Source organism: Artemia franciscana, chromosome 7 (genome assembly GCF_032884065.1).
Source record: "Artemia franciscana chromosome 7, ASM3288406v1, whole genome shotgun sequence".
In the NCBI taxonomy this organism is placed as follows: Eukaryota; Metazoa; Arthropoda; class Branchiopoda; order Anostraca; family Artemiidae; genus Artemia; species Artemia franciscana.
In genome coordinates this window covers 8,213,456-8,240,316 of record NC_088869.1, presented here as the reverse complement: position 1 = coordinate 8,240,316, position 26,861 = coordinate 8,213,456, and the positions used below count along the sequence as shown (strand labels likewise).

At 32.5% G+C, this 26,861-nt stretch overlaps 1 protein-coding gene across 1 annotated transcript in view; it reads right to left on the bottom strand.

Annotated features, from left to right (window-relative positions):
- LOC136028800 (papilin-like) overlaps positions 1-26,861 on the bottom strand; it is a 387,506-nt gene that overhangs the window by 122,817 nt on the left and 237,828 nt on the right. The window contains exons 29-31 of the mRNA XM_065706703.1: positions 22,637-22,822; positions 16,464-16,667; positions 7,111-7,287 (exon numbers count right to left, since the gene is read on the bottom strand). Coding sequence (XP_065562775.1) covers positions 7,111-7,287; positions 16,464-16,667; positions 22,637-22,822 — 567 coding nt within the window. The remainder of the gene's footprint in view (positions 1-7,110; positions 7,288-16,463; positions 16,668-22,636; positions 22,823-26,861) is intronic.

The window sequence follows — 26,861 nt, the reverse complement described above, 5'->3', positions numbered from 1 at the left end:
TTAGCCAGTTTTTTTTGTCAATTGTTTTTCTTCTAATCAGTTGTAACTATTTTTATGTAACCGTTTTTTACGTAATTACTAGCTTCTTTTTACGTAGTTATAAATGTTTTGTTTCATTTTCTCCGTAGCTTTCACCTGCTAATGATGAAGGCTATTGATTATGCAGTTGAAAAGTATGCATTTTCATACAATCTACACCTGTGACAACTGTAGACAATCTGCCGTTGTCTCAGTTTATTTTAGTAACTTTGACTCTCTTCTACCTGCTGTGTCGTAACTCTAAATATTGAATTAATTTTTCGTTTATGTTTTATTACTACAAATTTTTAATTGGTTTTGATACCGCTTTTGGTACTGTACTCGTCTCAGTGTAATGAGAATCTAATTTTTGTTATAGATTCGCTGAATTTAGTAAATTCGACACCGTTATACAGCAAACAAGAATACATGTAGGGGAGAGACGAAAAAATACCCTAAAGTTAATATTAATTGACAAAAAAAATTAAGCAGAAACATTTTTCAAGCTCGTATTATGAATTAATTATCTCCATTAATTTTCAATCTGCGCCCTATAAAAATTCATTACGATCAAATCCAAAGGGGATATGTATATTGGAGGCCTAATATAGTCAACTTTTGAAGCGAATTTCTTCTAGCCTTTTACCCATTCCTTCGGAGCCCCTTGGCATTTTCTTTATAAACAGCCTCAAGTGGTGTTTCTGAATTGAACAAAGTTTTCCTTTTAACACTTATTTTGATTTGCTCTTCTTTAATGTTTGTGAGTCTTCAATAATATAAAAGAGATTGTTTTTAATGAATAGTCTTCAATGTTCATTAAAGAACTGAAAATTCGTTAAATGCTTTAAATTAAAATGTCAAGGGCTATAGCAGAACTTCCGATTTGAGTAACAATTTACCAAGATTTTATTTTGATCAGAAAGAAAGAGACACAAATATATATTATCAGCTTTCTTTACGATGCTTTCCGAAAACGATTTTTTTTTAGCTGGACTTTTTATTAATTAACACTGAGAAAGAAACAGAGGGGGGGAGTGAGAGAGAAAGATGAAGCAAAACAGATAAGAAAAAAAGAAGGAGGCAGATAAAAGTTGAGATGGAGGAATGACGAAGACTATTTATATGTACAATCACATTTTAACGCAAGCATTTTTTTCAGCCCTTAGCCACTCCTAACATTTTGCAGATATGCCCTTTTGATAACATGGATACACATGAAAGTTCTTAGGCCGAACTGGCCAGACATGACAATAAACAATCAAGAGAGATAAAACTCTACAAAAAAAAACAACTTAAAACGAGACGACGGCCAGTAGAATGAAAAGACTAAAACAACGCGGATATTTCGCGTTGTTTTATAGTCGTTTTATAGTATGTTTTATAGTCGATGGGGGAATTAAAATTTTGTACAATCACCAGGGGACAAGATTACCCACTAGACCAAAAAGAATTGTTTCAATGTTAGCTTACAAGAGGATTATTTCGCAACAGAATAATTAACTAAGTTTCAATTTTCATAAATTTTTCCTCAGTTGCTCTTTGATTCTCATTGAAGTAACTCGCATAGCTGCTTTTCCCTACGTGGATAAGTAGCGACAATTGTATTTATTATATTTGGTGGTGGTTTTTATTTGTTTTTAGATTAATTTTCTATCTTGTGCTGAAGACGTCTTGTTTTATACAGGCGAAATATCCGCGTTGTTTTAGTCTTTTAATTCTACTGGCCGTCGTCTCGTTTTAAGTTTGCTTTTTGTAGAGTTTTATCTCTCTTGATTGTTTATGGATACACATATTAAATTCCTTATTTAAGTGTGATAAAAGACCCTGATAAGTGATGACCCAAAATTATACGGTCGTCACCCTTCTTGTTTTTCTATTTTGCTGATTGGTTGCCAGCTTTTTGGTCCATGAGTATTTCCCCTGAGCATCCAAAAATGTCTTATTTCAGCCAAATCATGTCCACATTTCGTCTATAATATGTCCACAATGTGTCCATTTTGAAATCTCAAAAACATATTACTTTTTTTAAGACTTTTAATTACTGGACGTTTCAACTATGTTGAAAACATTACAGTGTCAAATTTTAATTGGAAATAATCAGAAAAATGGCAGGTGAGGGGGGGGGGCTGATTGCCCTCCAATCAATTTTGATCCTTAAAATGGACCCTAGAACTTCCGTTTCAAATTGAATGAGCTTCTTTTGGGGTTTATATGACAACTTCTATAGGAAGTGCCTTTGTCAAAAAAAAATCAAATAAAAAATAACCCATTGTGGCCATATTGCTGTTTCCTTAAAAATTTTCAAACTGACAGAATTGATCCTAGGTGCTAGGCTTTTTTTTTTATTTCAGACCATCAAGAATCCAAATTTTTCATTTTCTCAACTTTTTTTATTTTTAGTTAGTAATGCTTGATAAATAGACAGATGTTTTTGCTTTACTATAGGAAGTCGGAGGCGAGTGTTAACGAAAACAGTGCCTGTTTGCCTATCACCTCTACTGTAGCGTAAAAGCAATGAGAAATAAAATCGTTTATAGATGAAAGAATACAGTTATCTTCGGGAAAGAGCCAGAAATTCGAAAGAGCCAGATTAGCGCTTGTATATTATTATTCTAATTATTTTCAACTCATTTAAAAAAAAAATTGTGATTGTAATTGTAGATAATTATAGATGAAAAAATACAAACTTGCAAAGAATTTCAAGAATATTTGCAGATAGTTGTCTTCGGGAATGAGCCAGAAATTCCACTAAATACAGAATAAAGTGTAAAAAAAAAAAATGTAGAAAGCAAGTAGTTAAGTCAATATGGTGCTGAATGAGTAGTTTTAGCACTACTTTGGCGCTAGTGACACTCCTTTTTTTTACAAAAATATACATCTAGTTGAGAAATATTTTATTTTACGTCATAAATTTGTAAAATGTGTCCTTTTTACGTCCTAAATTTCTAAAATATGTCCCTTATTTACCCTATTATGTCATTGTGTCCCGGCACATAGGAATATGTTCTATGAACATAAAATATGTCCAGTTGGCAATCCTGCTCTCAACCAGGTCATAGCCTCTCATCAAACAGTTCGTGGTGACGAGCTATAGTAAGGAGTGACCCGGCTCAATAGCGGCCCAAATTCTAAAAAACGTAATTTTGATACCAATAGTTACATCAAAAGAATTGGATTTTAATGCTGATTTTAAATATATAAGTTTCACCAGGTTTAGTCTTATCCAGCGAAAGTTACGAGCCTGAGAAAAATTTAAATTAGAAAATAGGGGGAAACACCCCGTAAGACTCATAAGATCGAAAATCACACCATCAGATTCAGCGTATCAGAGAACCCTATTGTAGAAATAGATGTAGAAGCTCTATTTTTTGCCAGAAGACAGATCACGGATGCGTCTTTATTTGTTTGTTGTTTTTTTCCCATGGGCGATTGTATCGACTCAATGGTCCTAGAATGTCGTGAGAGAGCTCATTATAACAGAAATTAAAAGTTCTAGTGCTCTTTTTAAGTGATAAAAAATTTGAGGGCACCTAGACCCCCTCCCGATCAATCCGATCAAATTATGAGAAAGCCATTTAGCAAACAAAAAATTAATATGCAAATTAATATGCAGCTTTAGCGTAAAGAGGGAGGGATTGCGGAGGGGACAACCCATTTCATATACGGAGTAATTTCTGTTCGTTTTAAGTTTTAATGTCGCTCCTTACTTTCAGCTAAAAAAATCAGTTTTTTTATTTAATTAAATACAAAAACAAGTTTTTTCAACTGCAAGTAAGGAGCGACATTAAAACTTAAAACGAACAGAAATTATATCGTATATGAAAGGGATTGTTCCCTCCTTAACGCCTCGCACTTTACGCTACAGTTTTTTTTTTATTGTTTTAAAAAGTAGAGTTGTGACAAAGAGTCAAACTTTAGCTTAAAGAGCGGGTCGCTGAGGAGGGGACAACCCTTTCATGTACGGAATAATTTCTGTTCGTTTTAAGTTTTAATGTCGCTCCTTACTTGCAGTTTAAAAAAACTTGTTTTTTTTTATTTAATTTTACATAGAACACAACACAATTTTATTCATAATAATTTTATTTATAATAATTCTATTCATATTTATTTTATTCATAACAAATTAATTCATAATTTTCATTTGGAAGAGAGAATAAAACATATAGTTTGCATGTAGTCTAGAAAATTCTATTTTGGATCTCACATTAATGGGTTAAAGGTCAGAAACCATGTATGGACTGGGTAGTATTACGTTTGCAATCCAATACGTAAAAGAAAAATGTCATGTGGGGTATAGAAACAAGAAAACATGTGGTATCACCTCTTATAAAGAAGTTCTAGATACACCATAAGGAGCGTGAACCCCCTAACCCCCGGAGTAATGCCTCTGAAAGGTAGACCATCCAGGGAGAAATAGAGACCCCCTGAAAAGTGGCCCAGTACCATTATAAGGATTCCTACTCACAACATAATTTTATTCCGTCTCATTTGGAAAAGAGAATATTATCACTAAGCAACTTCAGAAAAACATATAGTCTTAGAAACATCTACATTTTGATAATTAAATGTTTCTCTGATAATAGACACTCTACTGTAATTAGATCCTTTTGTGAAAATCGCAGTTCTCTACTACCTTGAACAACAAAATTTAGTAGGAAATCGATTTTATCTAAGTCTCTAATTTTTAAATTAGTACAGAAAAACAATGGAAAAACTAGCAGTATTTAGAAAAGGAAATAGGACTTATATAGATAGGAATATATAATATCAAACAGTTCGTGGTAACGAACTGTAGTAAGGAGCGACCCGGCTCAATAGTAAACGAAATTCTAAAAAACGGAATTTCGATGCTAAAACATATATCAAAAGATGTATTAATATGCAAATTTCATTTTAATAATTTATGTACGGAGAACCAAAATCAGACATGCATTAATTCAAAAACTTTCAGAAATTAAATAAAAAAACAAGTTTTTTTTTAAATGAAAGCAAGGAGCGACATTAAAACTTAAAACGAACAGAAATTACTCCGTATATGAAAGGGGCTTTTCCTCCTCGACAACCCGCTCCTTGCGCTAAAGTTTGATTCTTTCTCGCAATTCTACTTTTTAAAACAATAAAAAACTTTAGCGTAAAGAGCGGGGTGTCGAGGAGGAAAAGCCCCTTTCATATACGGAGTAATTTCTGTTCGTTTTAAGTTTTAATGTCGCTCCTTACTTTCATTTCAAAAAACTTGTTTTTTTATTTAATACTCATATAAATAGGAATTATATAAAGAGCGTAAATAATAAAATTTTGCATAAATATTACACATGCAAAAACAGTACTTGGCAAAGGCATTGATTCCCTTTGTTGTGGAAATGTAATAAAACAAAATTTAACAAAAACATTTAAATTGTAATTAGTATAGATGGTTAATTTAGATAGGATAGTAAGCTTATAAACAGTGTTTGAAATAAATAATAAAATTTAAAAAAATTAACAAAAAACTATAAGTTTTTTTCAGCATAGGTATAAAAAGCAAGATAACATTTGTCAAATAACTATGGGCTATATATTAATAGTTTAAATAGTAAAATTTAGTGTTCAGTAAAATAAACATATTCTTTTCAAATTCGTTTTCAACATGGACCAAAAATTAGAAAATACTTCTCTCCGCGATAATCTATGAATATACCTTAAGGGGGGGGGAGCAAAACGTATTGTGCTTTACATAACGTAGGTATTAAATTGACCTAAGCTATAAATGCACGAATGAAAAACATTGGTAAGTTGAAGAAAATGACTTAAAAACATCAAGCAGTATAAAGCCCAATTCCTCTTGCGCCCCCGTTTTCACTAATGTTCACAGATTCTCAAGAAAAAAAAACAACTTTTAGTCAATTATTCGTAGACTCATAGATCGAAAACAAATACTACTTTCAGTCCATTTTGAGTTTATTTTTTATGCATATATTTTTTATTTTGGACTTTTATATTCTTCCCTAAAACTTAAATTGGTCTTACCTACGATTCAAACCAAAGTTACCAAGGCTACAGGCATGTTTCTAACCCCTGAATTAAAAAATCTTATATTATAGCATTCGTTTTGTACTTTTTGCTGTGTCCAATCTCCTGTTAAAGTTTTTTTTTACTGATACAAGGGAGACTATCCAAGAGGGAGAATTTTGATGTTGTATTATTCCACTGTCATTGGAAGAGCATATCGATACAGTTTAGAAGTATCGATACATTATAGAATACAGTATAGATATAGTATAGATGCATATATAGTATAGATATAGATATAGTATAGATACATAATAGTATAGATACATATAGATATAGTATAGATACAGTATAGAAGATATCGATACAGTTTAGAAGTAATTGAAAATTCAGATATGGTAGAAAAATATTTCTAAAATTTACCCAAAAAAGTATAATTGAATCGAACAAAATAATTGTCATATCCTCCCCTAGATTCTGAAAAGTATCTCTTTTGTGTATTCATTTTAATTATGGAGCTCCCTCACCCCTCCTGCATTTTCGTGAACTGGTATCCCTGAACACACTAGTTTTAATGTACCAAGAAGAGAAAAAACAAAACATCTTTTGCCCCCTGAACCCCTCCTAGGCCTATTCATATCTGATGAATGTAATTATCTTTAGTTTTTTTTTTTTTCTTTTTTAATGACATTCTTGGGCAATATCACATTTTCTTCAGTGTTGCCACGTTGAACCGTTAGAATAAATAAGCAAAACTATTTAATTTAATTTGACAACGCTTTTTGTCCGTAAAAATTCAAACATTATCAACCTGTTAGATTCCAAAGACTCATTCAAAAGAAAGCTACACATTCTTAAGCTGTTTTACCTAAGATGTTTTATTTATTTTATTTTTTTATTGTTTTTTATCCATGTTTCTTTTCTTTAATTTGGTACCCGCCACGACCTAAAACTGCACATCTGCAAATGGTCTTAGAAATTAAAACAGAGATTTCTAGTTTTTTTAAGATAAATATATGTGGTTGTTCAAGTTTTCACTTAGCAATTTTAAACAACCAGATTTCATTTTACTGTCTATGGTAATTTAATAAATAAACTACGCACCTTGAATAGTGATTGGTGGGCAAGTTCGCTCGCATTGTGCAGATGAATCAAAACGATTAGCATTCCCACCGCAACTGGAGTAATAGAATGGCATGCATCTGTTCTCCGAGCCATCAAAAAACCATTTTGGAATCTTCTCAGAACATGGACCTTCAGAACGTGGGAGAAGACATACATCTAAAAAGTTTCAAATAAAAATAGTCATCTGGCCCAGTGATGAATTTTTTTATAGTTTTTATTCAATTTTTTTTATGCAGTGAATTTTTTTCATTTTTTCTTGTTCTTGCAGTGAGAATTTCTTCGAACTGCAAACCATTCGTAAGAACTATTTGTCGTTTCAACAGTTTTTTTTTAAACGTCAACCCTTTTTCGAAAATTGCAACAAAATATAATTTTGTCGATCGGGTGAAAAATTCTTTTTGCACCTATTTCTTTTCATTTCAACTTTTCAAATTGTCCATATTTTGTCCATTATCATAATTTTCTTCTTACTCACTATACCAGCTAAGAACTAAAGCATCAAGGAACAAGAAAAGAATAAACATGCATACAGCAAAAACGAATTGAGCCAAAATTAAGCATAATCTTTTGCGCTACAGTGGCTACCCGGATAAGTAGGCGATTAAGATCTTTTGAAATATAAACATATTCATGTAGTAAAACACATTCATTATTCTTGTGGCTTTTCCTGAGAAGAGAAATAGAAATATCAGGAGCACGAAAAACCAATATGATTGCATTCACGAGGTAGGTACAGGAAAAACTTACAAAAATACAAAATATTCATGTACCAAGGACATCAACAAAGAAATATTTATTTGCACCCCTGGAGTATATGACTACCATGTTGAAGCGCAAAAATAGATAACCAAAACTAATTACTTAAATTATTAAAAAATTACTAATTACAAAAACAAATATTGACTAATAACTAAAACTAATTATTGAATAATAACTAAAACTAATTATTTAACTATTATTAAATTAACAATACTTCTTGTCCATAAGAATTTCGACACAGTCATTTCCCAAATAACTACACCCTGGAATGACAGCTACATCGTTCAGTAAAATTATGACAATTCATATAACTGACTTACCAATAAAGTGAACATACCACTCGATGCCTTTTTTAAGTTCTTTCCGAATATAATAATCACTTCTACCGTAAATTCAAATTTAAGCACTTTTTGAGCTCTTAAAAATGACGAATTTTCAATTAAAGTGTGAGCAATCGCTTGTTTTCCACAAAATAATACTACGTTTTCTCAGCGCCATCTTTTTCGGTTGTTTCTATAAAATAATGCTACATTTTCTCAGTGCTAAAATTATTTATAATAAGGTTAGTTTAGGTTAGGTTGGGTTAGATTAAAAATTTGGATTTGCAGTTGAAGCGATTATTATATTTGTAAAGAACATAAAAAAAAGGCATCGAGTGGTATCACTTTATTGGTAAGTCAGTTATATGAACTGTCATAAATTTATCCATCGTTTTAAGCTGTTTGATACCATATTTGTTTTAGGTTGCTCCGCCCTGATTTTTCAACCACTTTAAATTTTCTTTTTTTGAATTTGCCATCCGCTAATTTTTGAAACTGCATAAGTATTTATGAAGTTCAATTTGGCTAAAAATTTAATTCCCAATTTATCGTAGTGCTTCAAGATATATATAGTTCTGTAAAGCCTCGTCCTGAGTGATATCATTCACTCTGCCAGCATCAGGGCCGGCTTTGACTGGGCAGCTAATCATAGCCGTTGGAATATTCAAAGGCTGTCGAGTTATATTGACTGTAATGATACGACGTGTGGGGTGTGAACAATATGACAGGGATGCGTCCTGATACAGAACTAGATATCTGCACTTATAAATATGAATATTTAAAAGCAGTTACTTATCATTGGTCATATTTATACGAAAATGAAAGAAAATACTCAGTAAAAGACTAGAAGCTACATTCCAGCTTAGATAACTTCGAAGACCACACTGCCTTTCCATGACAAAAGTATAACAGTTCAAAATAGGGATGAAACCTTTTAATCGACAGTGAACAGATATAAAATCTTTTAACTGGATATTTCGAAGACATACAGTGTTCATCATCAGTCATAAGTCAGTTATGTGAACTGATGCAAATTTATCCATCGTTTTAAGCTGTTTGATACCATAATTTTTTAGGGTGCTTCACCCTGATTTTTCATCCACTTTATATTTTCTTTTTTTAATTTGCCATCCGCTGTTATACTTACATTCCAACTTTCTCTTTATCTCTTTAATTAGTTCCATATGTAAACTCATAAAAACAGAGGTTCCTTTTTCTTCAGTGTTGGAACCAGAAAGGAAAAATACATGAAAATAAGTTACATTTTTTCATGATAAAGCATCAGAAAGTTGATATTGGCTACCTTATCCTAGAATTCTAAAATAAAGATAGTGTCAGTCCTGAATCACGAAACGATCTGATATTTAAAGAGTAGTTAAAGTTAGAAATTATGTTTAATTTCTAGTTATTTGAGCTAAACATTTTAGCTGTTTTATTTTCAAATCTTAACTCAGGCTTATTGAATGAAAACTAATTATTCAGGCATAATTATTCACTAACATATTCAGGCATATGAAATAAATATATAAATGAAGCTACTAAAAAAAATGAACCTAATTATTTTCCTAAATTTCCAGCCACTATATATTTTTTTAACTTGAAAGTATTTTTTTCCTATCTTTTACTAAGGTGTTGTGGGTAAGCACAATTCATTTTAAAATTAGCTTCCGTTCAATTTCAACCAAAGTTTATTGGGCCCCCTATCCCCAATCCAAACTTCATATACAATGCAAGAAATGACCACTGGCACAGCTATATCTGCTCTATATAGCAGTCTCTTTTATTTAAAAAGAAAAAAAGGTATTGAAAACAGCTAATTTCCCAAGGAACAATAGATTTTTTAAACATATAAGTAAAAGTTTCAAGCCCATAACAGACTCAGCTCTACTAGAAGATTCATCACCTTACCCATCCCTTTGGTCAGCCATCTCCTATTTTGGCACTTTGGCAATTGGAAATTAAAATTTCGGCAACCGAAAACCAGTGAAAACCATACCTTATATTGGCAATTGAAAACAAAAACTACTTACAATGAAGTTTATACTTTAAAAAAAAATAATAAGAAGGCGTTTTTATTTAAGAAATATCGATTTTGTGTTTTAGGCGTAAAATGTATCTTCAATCGCATGAGGTATTTATAAAAGTTATGCAACGAGTGATAATCGTAATGAAAAAGGAACTGATAGAATTTAGTTTGCATGTCCATGCATGAATTTTCTATGGATTTCCCGGTATTATTTAGAAAACGATCAGAAATGAAACACAAAAAAACAAAATTTTCCAACTGAAAGTAAAGACCAACGGTAAAAATTAAAACGAACAGAAATTATTACAAATATAAGGGGGGTTGCCCCCTCCTCCAAACCTGGCTGTTTACGCTAAAGTCTTTTTAATATCAAAAAAAGCTAATTATTTTTATTGAACGGCCCTTGTGTTTCATGAGCCATTCTTAAATAATTGGAAAAAGAAGTCAAACTATATTGTATTTTTTGCCAGAAGAAAGATCACGGATGCGTGCCTATTTGTTTTTATTTATTTTTATTGTTTTTACCAGGGGTAAAAGTATCGACCCAGTGGTCCTAGAAAATCAGAAGAGGGCTCTTTCAAAGGGAAATTAAAAGTATTATTGCCCTTTTTAAGTGGCCAAAAAATTGGAGGGCAACTAGGCCCCTCCCATGCTAATTTTATTTCCAAAGTCACCTGATCAAAATTTGAGATAGCCATTTTGTTCAGCATAGTCAAAAATCTAAAAACTATGTCTTTAAGGATGATTGAATCCCCCAAGTCCCCGGGGGAAGGGCTGCAAATTGTGAACTTTGTCCATTGTTTACATATAGTATTGGTTATTGGGAATTATACACACGTTTTTAGGGGGGATTTTTTCTGGTGGAAGGTAGGCCGGAGAAGGTTACGGGGAGAAGATTACGAGGAATTTCTCATGTGGGAAGGGAATTTTTCATGAAGGGGGCACCAGATTTCCCAGCTTTATTTAAAAAATGATAAGAAATTAAATAAAAAAACAAGCTTTTTCAAGTGAAAGTAAGGAGCAATATTAAAACTTAAAACGAACAGAAATTATTACGTATTTGAAGGATTTCTTCCCCTCGTCAATATCTCACTCTTTACACTAAGGTTCGAATTTTGTTCCAATTCTTTAAGAATAACCCCTGAATCACAAAGGCCGTTTAATTAGAATAAATAGCTCTTTTGAATATACTAAAAAAAACTTTAGCGTACAGAGCAAGGTTTTGACAAGGGGGTGAACCCCCTCATACACGAATAATTTCTGTTCGTCTCAAGTTTTAATGTTGCTCCTTACTTTCAATTGAAAAAACTTGTTTTTTTTATTTAATTAACGAAAATGAACGTTTTACAGCTTGTATTGACATTCGTGAATTTGCGAACATTTAAGTTTCGAGTAAATATCTGAGAACCCCTCGACAGGGGAGACACTGAGATATATTCAGATTTTGTTTTCTGGGTAGGTTAGATTATGGAGCTCTTTTTAAAACCAGATCTTACACAGGCTACCAAGAACATTCCCAGATTGCTAATCTTTCCACTTATTCTTTCAATAGCTGAATGGTCTTAAATCATTCTATCTTTTGAATTATTGCAAGAACTTCAATGGTCCATTTTTCATAAAACACTAACCTAAAGAATTGTCCTACAAACAGCTAGATAAGGGGGAATGTGATGCAAGGGGGAAAGGATAAGAAATTGCTCTTTGTAATGTAATTTACTAGCATCTATCAAAATTCGATGACGGAAACCACGGAAACTAACCTCCTCAAGACAGTAAATCACGCCCTAGAAACAGTATTTGGGACAGTAATATAAGTCCTAGAGAGAAAGATGGGACATGGAAAAAAAATCTGCCAGCAGTAGCTGCAACAATGCCCTAGAACTGTCAGAACTATATTTAATTCTAATTTTTTCGGGGGATAGTTCATGATAAATTGGTCTTCTAAAAGTTGTACCCTATATTGTAACACTAACAGTTTTATGCAATGAAGATATAAATTGTACTTAGTATCGTTGGCAATAAGCATTTAAATGAATAAATCTGGATCTAGTGATCCAGAATAACGCTATCCGAGTTTTTTGAGGTGTGGGTAACCGGGAGTCCATGAGGTCGGTCTAGAGTGAAATAAATATAATGCGTGCAGCCGGATTGCGTGATTTTATACTTTGATTTTTATATCTAAGTATCATAATGAGGGCCTTCCAGATGGTTTCCCAGGTATATTTTGTGAAAGGTCAGGTGTTCACCGACACGATACTCGGATGCGAGGAAATATTGAGGTTCCTCCACTTGCTTAGGTCTTCTTTTCTCTTGTTTATAAAGCTTCCGAGCTTTGGAACAAACTTAGTAGGGATATTAAGGATAATGGTAATTTTAACCAGTTTAAATCTGATTTACGTTTAGAGTTGCTCGGTAGGTATGCTTTCGAAACAGATTAACTATATTTTCAGTGGGTTATTTTTCTGTATTTTTTAATGTATTGTTTTAGGGTTTTATATTGTAGTGTTTCGCTGTTTATTCTTATGTTGGTTTCGGTAATGGTCTCATGCTCCATACTCTTGTTTTTTTTTTTTATTTTAGCACATCCTCGCAAGCTCCGCTTTTGTTGTGCTATTATATGAAAAAATGATTATTTTCAATAAAATTGTTCTACTACTACTACTACTACCACAGCCATTAACTTACTAGAACGTACCAAGAAGAGAGTGGTTCGCTAAGCCAATCCCCCACAAAGGCCTTTTATATTGCCTGTGTACCCTAAATAATGCAGAAAAAACTTTGTATTTTGATAATTTTTTATTGCAATTTGGATTTTTGATAATATAAATCGTAACCTCAGAGCGAACCTGTCCTACTACTCAAAGACTTGTTCCAAGAAAAATAAGTTTGAGGATGTTCAACACTCCTTTTGGAACGCTCCATAGTCGAGTTAATAAATTTTTATCAGCTTATTTTTTCCTTCGGACACTAATGATAGTAAAAACGAATAAGCCGAATAGGATAATTCTCATCGTGGGAAATTTTGCTCTCAAGCGAAGTTCTTACGTGTTGATTAGAACAAAACTTACTTGTTTATTGTTAAGCAGCAAAGGGTTGAATACAATCCCAAAAGACCGTTCAAAGCAGCAGACAAATTATGCCTCATGGCACAATTTCTCAAAACTTTGATTCCTAATGCATAATGACACAATTTCTCAAAATTTTGATTTTTAACGTAATAGGATAAATTCACTTTTAAGTCACGAAGTATTGACAAAATTATACATATACCACTTCAAAGTGCACAGGGACACACGCAAGGAGAAAGAGGTGAATCCAATTAATAATTAATTGATTATTTGAAATCCTTACCCTATACCGTAACAATACCAGTTTGACGCTACGATATCCCTTCCTTGCAAAGTCCTCTGAGCAAATTTTGAGTCAAGTTCGTAAATCACTTGTTTATTTTGTTTTTTGGTTATTATTTTTTATTTTATATTTTATTTTGTTTATTTTGTTTATCTTGTTTTTGTCCTCGTATTGAAAGCCATAAATTCGAAAAATTTGAAAAATCAGAAAAGTTAGAATGGTCATGACGAGACACAGGTTTAAGACTCAGGAATTCATGAAACATATGCAAAAAGAAAAAAAAATATTTTTCCTTTTCTTATTTTATCAGTCTTCTCTGGTAAAAATCCTTAGATCTTATCATAAAAGCTGAAACGATATATCTTCTCCTCCCTTTAAATATGATTTATTTTATTAAACATTATTTAACACAGATGCATTTAGATTTGAAAAGGTGAATACACTTTTCAAAAGGGCTGATCTGGATCAAGGAAATGGATTTGGGACGATAAATCTATAGAGTTTATGCCCTCACAATTTTCATCACCGTCAGGTTAAAGCTGGCTTCAAACCAACATTAAATTGATGAAAAATATTTCTTATAATGTAAAAATACCGGATGTCTGCTACAAATTCCCTTTTTCCCCAACCCAATTCTCCCTTTCCTGAGCCAAAATTCGCAAATCCTTTATTGTATTGAGTGTTACGGTTCGGTTTCTTGCGTCGTGTGGTCTCGAAATTATTAATGAAATATTGGCTACAGACTATTTTACGATTTATTTTATATTCTAGCCATGAATTCTTCTGGGGGGAGGGTGTGGGTGTACTTATAAACTCTGAACTTTATTTTCTAGCTTTGATTTGTTCTACTTTTTAATTCTTCTCCTCACACACAAAAACACCAATTTTTGGAAAAATTAGTAAGACCATGATCTGTCCCATATTCAAGATTCATAGTTCAAAAATATATTAAATAGGGAAATTATCTTGAATTTGAAAAAAAAGGGGGGGGCTCAATGAGTATCATCTTCTTCAAAAAAATTAGTTTAATCTGTACTTCCTCAACAGAATAAAACAGTGTGTCTACCAATCTGTTCAAATACAATTTGGTTCTCAAACAGGCGAATTTGGTTTCGAAACGGCGAAATGCATTCCAAGAGGGTTTTTTGAAACAGAAGGTGAATTTGAATTGATAAACAAAACTCATATCCTCACAATTTTCATCCCTGTCAAAGTTCGCTATAGCTAAAACAATTTACAGTAACAAAGATTATTCTAACAACAAAACTTTACCTCTCTAATGTATTGCTACCTTTTGGAAAATATTTATATACATAATATTTAACATATACTATTTAATATATTATTATGTATTATATAATGATATATTATAATATTATATCATATTATATATAATATCATTATAATAATATATATATATATATATATATATATATATATATATATATATATATATATATATATATATATATATATATATATATATATATATATATATATATATATATATATATATATATTATAATATTAAATACGTAATAAATATAAAATATTTACATATTTAAATATAATAAATACTTAAGCTAAACTGTAGTCAGCACACATATAGCTATTAAATTGTTAGTTAGCTGTTAAGTTAGAATGTTTAGTCATGGTAGTAAATTGTTCTATGAGCTTTAGAAAACAGCTGGATAATTATGTTGCATTTCAATTTCAAAAACTACCAAAAAGTCTACACTTCCTTTAAAGGCAGCTGAAGCTTCACTTCCAAGCTACTAAGATAAATAATAAATAACAGTTCAAATAGGGATAAATCCTTTTATCATGCGGTAAAAAAAAACTGGATATTCTGATCACGTATGTATTTACACGTATTTAGATGATAGTGGTCAAATATGGCTCTGAAGTATGGGCGCTCCGAAAAGCGGATGAAAATTTACTAGATGTTTTCCAGAGAAATTGCCTTCGGATTGTTCTGGGTACCCGGCTGACTGACCATATTTCAAATAGTAGGTTGTGCGAAAATGTGGTTCAATCCCACTTTCTAGGGTTATAATGAAAGAAAGGTTGAGATAGCAAGGGGACGTTCTGTGAATGAAGGATGACAGATTGCCAAAAATTGTCCTTTTCGGCCAACCGTCTAGGGCTCAACGGAAAGCAGATCGTCCTCGTCTGGGGTGAGAGGATGTCATAAATAAAGATTTAAAGGAAATGGGAACTTCCTGGGAGGGTGTAAAGAGGGAGGCCTTGAATAAATTGGGTTGGAGGAGGAGCGTGCGTAGCTCTGTTGGGCTCAGGCGGCTTGGTGCTGCGTTGAGTTATTATTATTATTATTATTAGTAGTAGTAGTAGTAGTAGTAGTAGTAGTAGTAGTAGTAGTAGTAGTAGTAGTAGTAGTAGTAGTAGTAGTAGTAGTAGTAGTAGTAGTAGTAGTAGTAGTAGTAGTAGTAGTAGTAGTAGTAGTAGTAGTAGTAGTAGTAGTAGTAGTATGTATTTACCGTCATCATCAGATATACATCAGCAGGTATATCTGCTGATCACGGTAACTATATATGTGATCGAAATATCCAGTGTTTTTATTGTTTTTTTACTGCCTGATAAAAGGATTTATTCCTATTTGAACTATTATTTTCGTCATGGAAAGGCAGTGTGGTCTTTAAAAATACCTACGTACTGATATAAATACTTTTTTGGTATGATTTCTTGCGATATTTTCTAGGGTGGCGTGCAAGTAACTATAATATTATCTATTAAAAAATAATATTGTCTATATTAGTTTTATAAGTATATTGTCATCATCATGCGAGCCAAGGTTTTAACCCACACCTATATTATTTAATTAAAATATTTGTTTCTAAGTCTTTGATCATGCGTACTTCCTTCACCACTACCTGTTTCGACGTAGTCTTCATACTCGCTGCCACAAAAGTATTCACATTGCTCGATAGATAAAAAACTGTTTTCATTTCCACCGCAGCCGGTATACGAATAATCTAGGCAGGCATCCTCATCCTTATCATAGTAGTACCGTAAGAGATCTCTGTCACAATTTCCTTCTGACATCGGTAGGTGACAGAAATCTGTTACAATATAGTGATTGATTAATAAAACTTAGATTTGGTGTATATACAGCGTAGGCCATAAATGGCCTCTTTAAATGCGGTCTGTGACATGAATAAACGCTTGAATTTTACAAATTCTTATATAAATAAGCTAAATTGATTGAACTGTCGCAAAAAACCTTATGCTTCTTGAATAGTAAGTATTTAAGGCATTTTATGGTCACGTTAACAATTTATTGCCTTAACATTAGAGGCCATACACTTTATTAAGACCCTTGTTATAGCTGCAACTTAAAATTGTTCCGATCAGAATTCCCATCTGACGTTGACAAATGACAGAATTCTGTTATAATATAGTGGTTAATTAATAAAACTTAGATATAGCACAGATACAGCGTAGGCCATAAGTGGCCTATTTAGATCCAATCTGTGACATCAATCAACGCTTGAGCTTTATAAACTCTCATAGAAATAAGTTAGAACTGATTGAACTGTCGTAGGAAAAACTATTATGCTGCTTGAGTACTAATTATTTGCGGGATTTCATGATGACGTTAACAATTTATGGCTTTAACAGTAGAGGCCATACACATTATTAAGGTCCTTATTATAGCAGCAAATTAAATTATTTTTGTCAGAATTCCTATCTGACGTTGGCAGATGACAAAATTCTGTTAGAATATAGTTGTTAATTAGAGAAATAGAAATTGAAAAATTAGCCTAGTATAGCGTTGGCTATAAGCGACTAATTTAGATCTGTGACATGAATCAACGCTTGAATCTTGTGACTTCCGATAGCAATAAGCTAGAACTAGGTAACTTTCATAGCATAAACCAAAATACTGCTTGAATTGTAAATATCTGCAATCACGTTAGGAGGTGATTAACACATTAGCTGTTGTTCTAACAGTAGAAGCCGTACACATCACCCTTACCATTATCGTACCTAAGAGATTCTTATCACGCCACGAAAAGAACTTTTACTTACATGTGAGGACAGAATTCTATTGCAATATTGGGAACAATATATACAATACAATATAATAATATATTAATAATATTTAAATCGTAAATTAGCTGTGATACAGCTAAATGCTACCATAATGCTACCATAAACACCAAATGCTACCATAATAGATACGGTGTATGGCATGAGTCAACGGTTGTGTTTTGCACTTTATCATAGTACAATTTAGAATTAATTTAAACGCCGTAGTTTGAATTATAACCATGTGCCAAATATCATTATCGAGTTAACATTTATTTTTTAAAAAATACACAGAGTCCCCAAAAAGGATTTTTTGCTCTTAAATACCTTAAATATTACAAAACGTTATATTTTCCAATTAAAAGAATTTTTATAGGTTTAACACAATGCTGAAGGAATACAAGCAAATAACAACATACTTCACCCCCCTTACAATGCTTAGCCCCCTTCATATATGTCTGTAAATGGCCTATCTTATGTGTCAACTTCATTCTAGTTGACTGTAGTAAAGGACTTGTCATTTCTTATTCTTCCTTGGAAAAGAATATAACCTAATTCATGTCACTAAAAAGTACTTGGACTTTAACAAATTCCACAAGGTGGTTTTTTTCATCTCTTGCATTTGCTAACTTATCACTTTTCTTGTTCAATTAGAGAACGAATAAACAAACAAAAAACAGTCAATTTGTCAAGGCTGTCATTGCGATATCTGAATCAGCAGCCTCATCCCTATTTCTGGAAATATTCAATCATGGAGATGATTCAATCACGTCAAACACGATAAAACACTTTCAAGCTTCTAAAGCCCTTTTTCTATAATTACTGATGACACAGATACCTATCGCTAATTAACCTACGTTGAAGCTAAAAATAAAAAGATTTCTCACCCAAAATAATGTTTCCATGAAAATCGTCAAAAGAATTTTATTTTTTATTCTTGAAAATAAAACGTAAGCACCTTACCATTGAAACAATATAGATATGGTAGAGTAGGAACCTCTACACTACTAAAATTCTTTACTGAGCTATTTTAACATTCTTGTCAGGCACATACTGAAGAAAGGAGTCTTCAATCCCTTGTCACCCTTAAAAATAAAATATTAATGGTTTTCAATCCCCCCTCCCCCTGAAATAAATTTCTATGTACATGCTTAGTCCTTTTAAAGTAATTTGGTTTTATAAATTTACAGTGGAAGCAGTATTTCATATAATATTTTCAATATATACATATACAAATATATATATATATATATATATATATATATATATATATATATATATATATATAATATATATATATATATATATATATATAATATATATATATATATATATATTTATATATATATATATATATATATATATATATATATATATATATATATATATATATATATGTGTGTGTGTGTGTGTGTGTATATATATATATTGTTCTAAAATATATTGCAAAAGATGTTCTTTTTTCTTTTCTGTTTTTAACTGGCCTTTTTTATGATTGCAAAAAAATTAATAAAATGAAATTAAAGGCAAGAATATTAGTTTTGTGTGGTGATTCATTTAATTTCACATGATTTTAAAACGTTTTTGTTTACTTTTGAGCAATTACATGCCAAATAAAAAGTCTTAAAATCACTTCATCTTTCGAATCGGGTTTAGTTATGGCTCAGCTCTTGACTAACAACCTACGCACACTACTTTTATCCTTAAGACAAGTGACCATAAATTACATCCAAGTTTGCAAAAGAGGTCAAAGGAAGCTTTATAGGAAGTCTACAACTGAATAAATCTTTTTTAGCCAAAAAAGTTCACTCATTAAGACCATGCATGAATTGTTGGGAGTGTGGGCAGGAAAATGTAACCATAAATTTCAATCAGTACAATTTAATGTTTTGGTCTTGGAAAACTTCCATTTTAAGTACATTAAAAGTCTTTGAGTTTCAGGAAATAAGGAATAAATGCTACAAAAAATTGGGAAGGGAAAGTGTTTGTTTTAGATATCATTTTATAGTAAATTACTGTCGCAATATTAAAAGCATAATAAATTATAAGTGCTTGTATTTGAAATAAAGTATTAATAAAAAGACTAAAAAATTAGACATATATATATATATATATATATATATATATATATATATATATATATATATATATATATATATATATATATATATATATATATATATATATATATATATATATATATATATATATATATATATATATATGTGTCTGTGTGTGTGTGTGTGTGTCTAATTTTTATTCTTTTTTTTAAATATATCAAACAGTTCGTGGGAACAAACTGCGACCCGGTTCAATAGCAACCGAAACTCTAAAAATGGAATTTTGATACCAATAGTTACATCAAAAGAATCGCATTTAAATGCTGATTTTTAATATATAAGTTTCATCAAGATTCATCAAGAAACACCCCCTAAAAGTCATACAATCTTAACAAAAATCACATCATCAGATTCAGCGTATCAGACAACCTTGTTGTAGAAGTTTCAAGCTCCTATCTACAAAAATTTGGAAGTCCTCCTCATGGAGAAATGGTCTTTTCCTCCTCAACGCCCCGCTCTTTACGCTAAAGTTTCTTAATGTTTTAAGAATAGATTTAAGAGAAAGAGTCGAACTTAATCTTAAAGAGTGGGGCGTTGAGGAGGAAAAGTCCCTTTCATATACGGAGTAATTTCTGTTCGTTTTAAGTTTTGATGTTGCTCCTTACTTTCATTTAAAAAAAACTTGTTTTTTTATTTAATTATTTAAAAAACGCAAAAACGTGGAATTGATATCTACTCACTTATGATTTCTTGAAATATTTTAGTCTTGTTTAGTCTACGCTGTTATTATGAAAGTAAAGAGTAACATTAAACCCCAAAATTAGCAGAATTTATTCCGTATAGGGGGGGGGGATTGCCCCTTCCTCATCCGCACCTCCATCTAATGGTCGCAGAAACTTCGGAAGGTTCAAATCAAGTTCAAGTTCTATTTATTTTCATAAATCACAGTTGCTCACCAAATCAAAAATTGAGTCGAAAGTCGAAAGTGATTGGAAACCAACCAGCCGCGGTAGAGGATTATGGTAATTCCTATGGTAATCCCAGGTAATTCCTGGGGGGGTAATGTCTACCTGGGGTATTTTCCGCGGAGGGAGGTATTTTCCATGCGAGGATTATTTTCTGTGGGGGTTCAAGGGGAATTATTTTTCGCATGGGGGGGTATTTTATGGTTTGGGGTATTTTCATGGTGGGGGGGGCATTTTTTACGGAAGGTATTTTCCAGGGGGCATTTCCAGGGGGAAGGTATTTTCAGGGGGTAAACGCCGGCCACCTAACAAGGTAGATGTTGCCTATATGTTTAAAATCTTACTACAGCAAGGTGTCGACTTCAGCCATTTTGTGCCACAGACAAAAATTATCTTTGTATTAAACAAATATTTGCTTATATTAAAAGAAAAGCCGCAAGTTGAGAATGAAATTAAATAGTTAGAAATACAATGAAACAGTGTGTCAGTGAAGTTAAAGAGGCCATAAGTAAGGAGCAACATCAAAACTCAAAACGAATGTAAATTATTCCGTATTTGAAGGGGTTGCCTCAAATTCCTCAAAACCTTGCTCTTTACGTTAATATTTTTAGCACTTTTAAGAAAACTTCCTATTCCAATTAAATGCCCATTATGTATCAGTTCTTAGAAAAGTGGAGCAAACGGTCAAACTTTAGCATAAACAGCAAGGTATTGACGTGGAGGGAAACCCCTTCATATACGGGATAATTTCTGCTCATTTTAAGTTTTAATGTTGCTCCTTACTTTCAGTTAAAAAAATATCTTTTTATTTAATTTCAGATCGTCTTTCAAATAATGCCGGTAAATCTGTCTCACACTACATGAAAAATCCCCCTCTCACGGAAGACTCCTCTGTGGAAAGTTCCTCCCACGTAAAGTACAGCCCCGCGTATAATCCCCTCCAGACAGTTCCATCCAAGCTGAAAATTCGTAAAATGTCTTGCAGACGATTCAGCCTGAAAAATTCTGCTTAGCATACTTTAATTTGAAAAAGACTTTAGTGTCTAATCGTTCTCTCAATCATTCTGGAAATCCCCCCTTCCACAGAAATTTTTCCCGGATATCTAAACACGCTGAAAATGGCCCCCATATAATTCCCCCGGAACATCACCACACCCAAAATTGAGTTAACAAAGAGAAAGTAAGCCTCTTAAAAAGAATTTCGTACACGAATTCTGTCCAAATCCCCCCCAATGAAAATGGGGATTACTTTTCCCATCCGAATGCACCCTCTCCCAATCTTCTATGACCATTATTTTGATACGATCACCCCTTGGGTAATATCATAACAAAAAAAGAAATAAACATGCATCCGAGATCTTCTGGCAAAACATGCAAAATTCCACATTTTTGTATATAGGAGGTAGAAGTTTCTGCAGTAGGGTTATCTAATATGCTGAATCTAATGGTGCGATTTTCATTAAGATTTTTTTAATTTTATGGGATTACTCTTCAAAAATCAAGAGATTTTCGCAGGCTCATAACTTTTGATGGGTAACACTAAAGTTAAGTTGTACGTTTGGAATCAGCATAATAAACTGATTCGTTTGATGTATTTGTGGGTCCACAAGGTCGTTATGGTGTCCCTCCCCGAGAAAAATTAAATTAAATTAAAAAGGTTTCAAGATGCGTAAACTTGTTTCTTTTTTAGCACAAATCTAACCCCTGAGTGAAAGACCACTTCTCCTTGACTGCCCTACTATCTGGAAGTGATTAGGATGGTTTTTAATTATTAGATTAGATATGATTAAGCTCTTATGATTATGATTAGAATGTTCTCTTTCACATAAAACAACTCAAAACGTAGTTTTTTGGGTGTGTAATGAGTTGAATTTAGCAGAAAAGGATAACTTTCAAGGGAAGGAGGACTAATTTCGGGAATGATGGAAATTCACATCAAAATAAATTAAAATTTTATATCTTTATTTATCCTACCTCTTGACCTTCCAGTTCCAGTTGAGTTGCATCTCTGAAGACATTCAGCATTTGAACCAAAATTATTTAAATTTGCTTTACATCCACCATACGAAAACTCCCGGCAACTTGCTGTGGCAGCATCGTAGTAGAATCTTGTGTAGTTACCATTACACGGTCCACGCTCTGCAGGCTGTTCGCATACATCTGACAACAAAACAAATTTTCAGTCAAAGATATGTAATGCCTGTACTGTTCTTAATGTAATAAAATACAAATATGATTAAAATCCCGTAACTTAAAGGTCGCAAGGCCCCAGTAGCCAATTTTTCAACAATACCCTCTACACACATAACCATTGATTTAAGACTTAATTGAATTGATTTAGGTGACGAACTAAGTGAAAAATAGGAGATGATAGGAGGGTTAAGGGACGGAGGTCCATAATTTTTTTCAATACATTGAACATGCATAAGTTTCTAAACAACTAAAACAACTTATTACAAAGGCGATGGTTGAAATATTTGAGCTAGATTTGTTTTATTTGAATCAGTACTTATAAAAGTTATTTATTCACTATATTTCATAGGCCTCTGTATGGGCGCCTTTAGTGGCACGAAGGACACCAAGATGACACTCATTTTTTGCCACATTTGCTGCAGTACAGTACCATCAATGGATTATTTACATCTACATTTTGATTTTGATTTTTTAATAGAAATTTGAAAAAAAAATCTTTTTTACGTGGAATGTATCTTTAGTTATATTTGGCACACAAATTTTTTATACATGAATCATGTTTCATACATGATATCTTTTACTTAATCCCATGAAAAATCCCAACGGAGTGATATCTGGCGAACGCAGTGACCATGAAATTAGCCAAACCCATTAGTTAAAAATCATGCTTGAAAATGATGTAAGTCAATTAGTTTTAGTCCCAAATGTTCGATGGTCGAGGCAAACACGTGCAGTAGTTTTTAACTCATTGAAGAAAAATTAACTAATTATTTGAATGGGGAATGATCCCACTCAACATGTTGGTTTTTGGACTTTCCTGGTGAAACTTTCGCCTCACTTCTGGTGAACTCTTTCTGGTCACTTTCTGGTGAAACTTTTGAGGAATGCTCCGTCGTCAGAAAAAATTCCAACATACCGAATACAAACACAATTGCGAAAAATCTATATAACGACCGATAAAAAGCCGAAAAACTAGAAGTGTAGAAAAGCCAAAAGATTTATTGTCTTTTTTTAAGCTCAATTTTTAGTGTTTTGAATATTTTACTCTGAAAAGAACGTGCAAGTAGACTTTCAAGTAGACTAGTATTTAGTATTTGACACTTGTCATTTGGCTCAAGTGCCTGTAACAATTGCACTTTATGGGTTTTCAATCAGAATTTAAATATAAATAAAGAATGCAATAGCTAAATATCTTATTAGAATTATAAAACGAATCTGGGTCAAGTATCTCATCAACTGCCTGTTATTTTTTTTAAGAACAAGGATAAAACGATTTAATTTGAAATTTTGATGTGAAAGTAAACGAAAAAAAAAAGATAATAGAAATTGGATTCAGAATGACAATGGACAGAAAATAACACGAGACTTTAATAAGTTATTTATTATCGTAAAGCATTTCTGGGTTGAATGTCTTATCAACTCTCTTTTTAATATTTTAAATTGTAAAGAGAAAAGGGTTTACTTTACAATTTTAATAAGTAAAAGAACGATAATAGAAACAAAATATGATCAAACAGTTCGTGGTAACAAACTGTAAGTAAGGAGCAACACGGGTAAATATTAACCAAAACTCTAAAAAATGGAAGTTTGATATTAATAGACATACCAAAAGAATTGGCTTGCTATGCTGATTCCAAATATATAAAATTCATTTGGTTTAGTGTATGAACAAGCTACGTGCATGAACAGATTCGTCTGATTTTCAAAAGGAGGGGGGAACACCCCCTAAAAGTCAAGAGATCTTAATGAAAATTACATCATCAGATTCAGCATATCAGAGAACCCTATTGTTAGAAGTTTAGTGTTCTCATCTGCAAAAATGTGGAATTTTGTATTTTTTACCCAGAAGAAAGATCACGGATGCGTGTGACATGACCCCCTACAGCTCTTGGGGAATGGTCTTTAAGTTAAAAAAGTTGTCCATTGTTTATGTATTGTATTTGTTATTGGGAAGTATATATACATTTTTTGGGTGGAGGGGGGAGTCTTCCTAGGGGATTTTCCACAGAGAGAATTTTTCATGGGGAAGAAAGTTTCCGGGGGGTGTGAACTTTACGGGGGAATTTTTACACCGGTGGAATCTCCCAGAATTGCTATAGGAATTTCTTTTTATTAGTTTCACTTTTTTTGCTGACTCAAATTCATATGTGGAGATGTTAAGGGGAATCGTCTGGGGAAAAATGTTACCGGGTTGGAGTTGTCTAGAGTATCTTTCCGTAGGAGGGGGATTTTTCACGGGAGGAATTCGCCATGGGGAGTTTTCCACGGAATAAATTCCCCGGAGGGAATTTCCTGTGGGAGCAACTTTTTACTAGGAGTGGGGTATTTTCGAGAAAACTTCTCCACGGAGGAGGGGATTCCCCGAATGATTTTAAGAAAATCTTTTCAGATGAAAGTCTTTTCCAAATGAAAGTGTAACAAGAAAAATTTTTCACCTGTAACCGTCCGCAAAAACTTTTCGGGGGGAATTTTCAGCTAGAATGGGATTGTCTGGGATGAATTTTTCTCGCGGGAGTGGGGATTTTACGTGGGAATTATTTTTCATGGAGGGATTGTCCGTGGGGAGAAGACATTTTCCATAAAGGGAGAGCCAGATCTCCCGGCATTATTTAATAACGATCAGAAATTAAATAAAAAACAATTTGCTTAGCTGAAAGTAAGGAACATCATCAAAACTTAAAACGAACAGAAATTATTAATCATATGAGGGGGGCTGGCCCCTTCACCATACCTTTCTCTTTACGCTAAAGTTTGACTTTTTGTCCTGATTTTTTAAGAACGACTCCTGAAACACAAGGGTCGTTTAATTAGTATAATAAGCTTTTTTTAAAGTTCGGAAAAACTTTGGTGTAAACAGCGAGGTATTGAGAAGAGGGCAGCCCCCTCATATTATTAATCATTTCCGTCCGTTTTAAGTTTTGATGTTATTCCTTACTTTCAGTTGAGAGAAAAAATGTTATTTTATTTAATTGCCAGTCGGAAACAAACTTAAGATGGATAGAGAATACCCCCCCCCCCTGGGAAGGTGTATTTCCACCTTTATAAAATCCTTTTATAATGCAAAGCGAACACTTAAAGTCAGACTTTATTCTATGCAAGATAGAGAGCAAATGTATCACAATTGTCGCGTGCACAAATTCGCGTGTCGAAGATATTGACTTTTCAGCAGATAGAAAACCTTCATTTTGTTCAAATTTGTTAGTCGCGAATGCACTAAGGAATCTGAAAAATTATTAAATTAATTATCGTGTATAATCATTAAAATATAAATGATTATACTGTATATAATTAATATTACGGAATATAATCATAAAAGATTAACAAGTTGCTTTTCATAGTAAAATTTACATAAAAGAATAGAGAGACAATATTTTATATTATATATCACAGCAATCTGCAACTCGATTTTGCACAAAAAGTCCTGTCTCTGTTTCTAGTTCCACAAAATATATTCCAACCGTGTCTTCTGTACATAGTGTACAACATATAGGTAAGTCCACATCTAGGAGGGGGGGTACCGGGTTTGACCCCTCCACCTCAAAATTTTTGTTCGTCTCGTAAAAAAGTAACAAAATACACATAAACCAATTTTTAATGCATTTTATAAAGCTTTCTCTGTGCCTTCTCCCCCCTTTCCTCCCCAAAAATACCCCCGAACAAAAATCCTGGATATGCTCTTGAATATAGGGCATATCCAGGATTTTTCACAAGTGGCCATACACTAAAAAACAAAAAGCACCGTTTAAAGCATGACATAAGGAAAAAAACGTAGGACATAAAAGAAATGATTTAGCAGGTCTATTTTCATTGTTCATCTCATCTTTACAAAATAAATTTTTAGAATATTTTGAATATTTACAAACAAAAGTGATAATATTCTATATTCAATATGACACCAAGTTACTAGTTAGTTTTCACAAAAAGCTTGATCCCATGAATTATTCCCGCAGGCCTATACGTGTTTGTCCCTGTCGTGTTGATAAACGGTGGCATAGAAGGAGGTGAG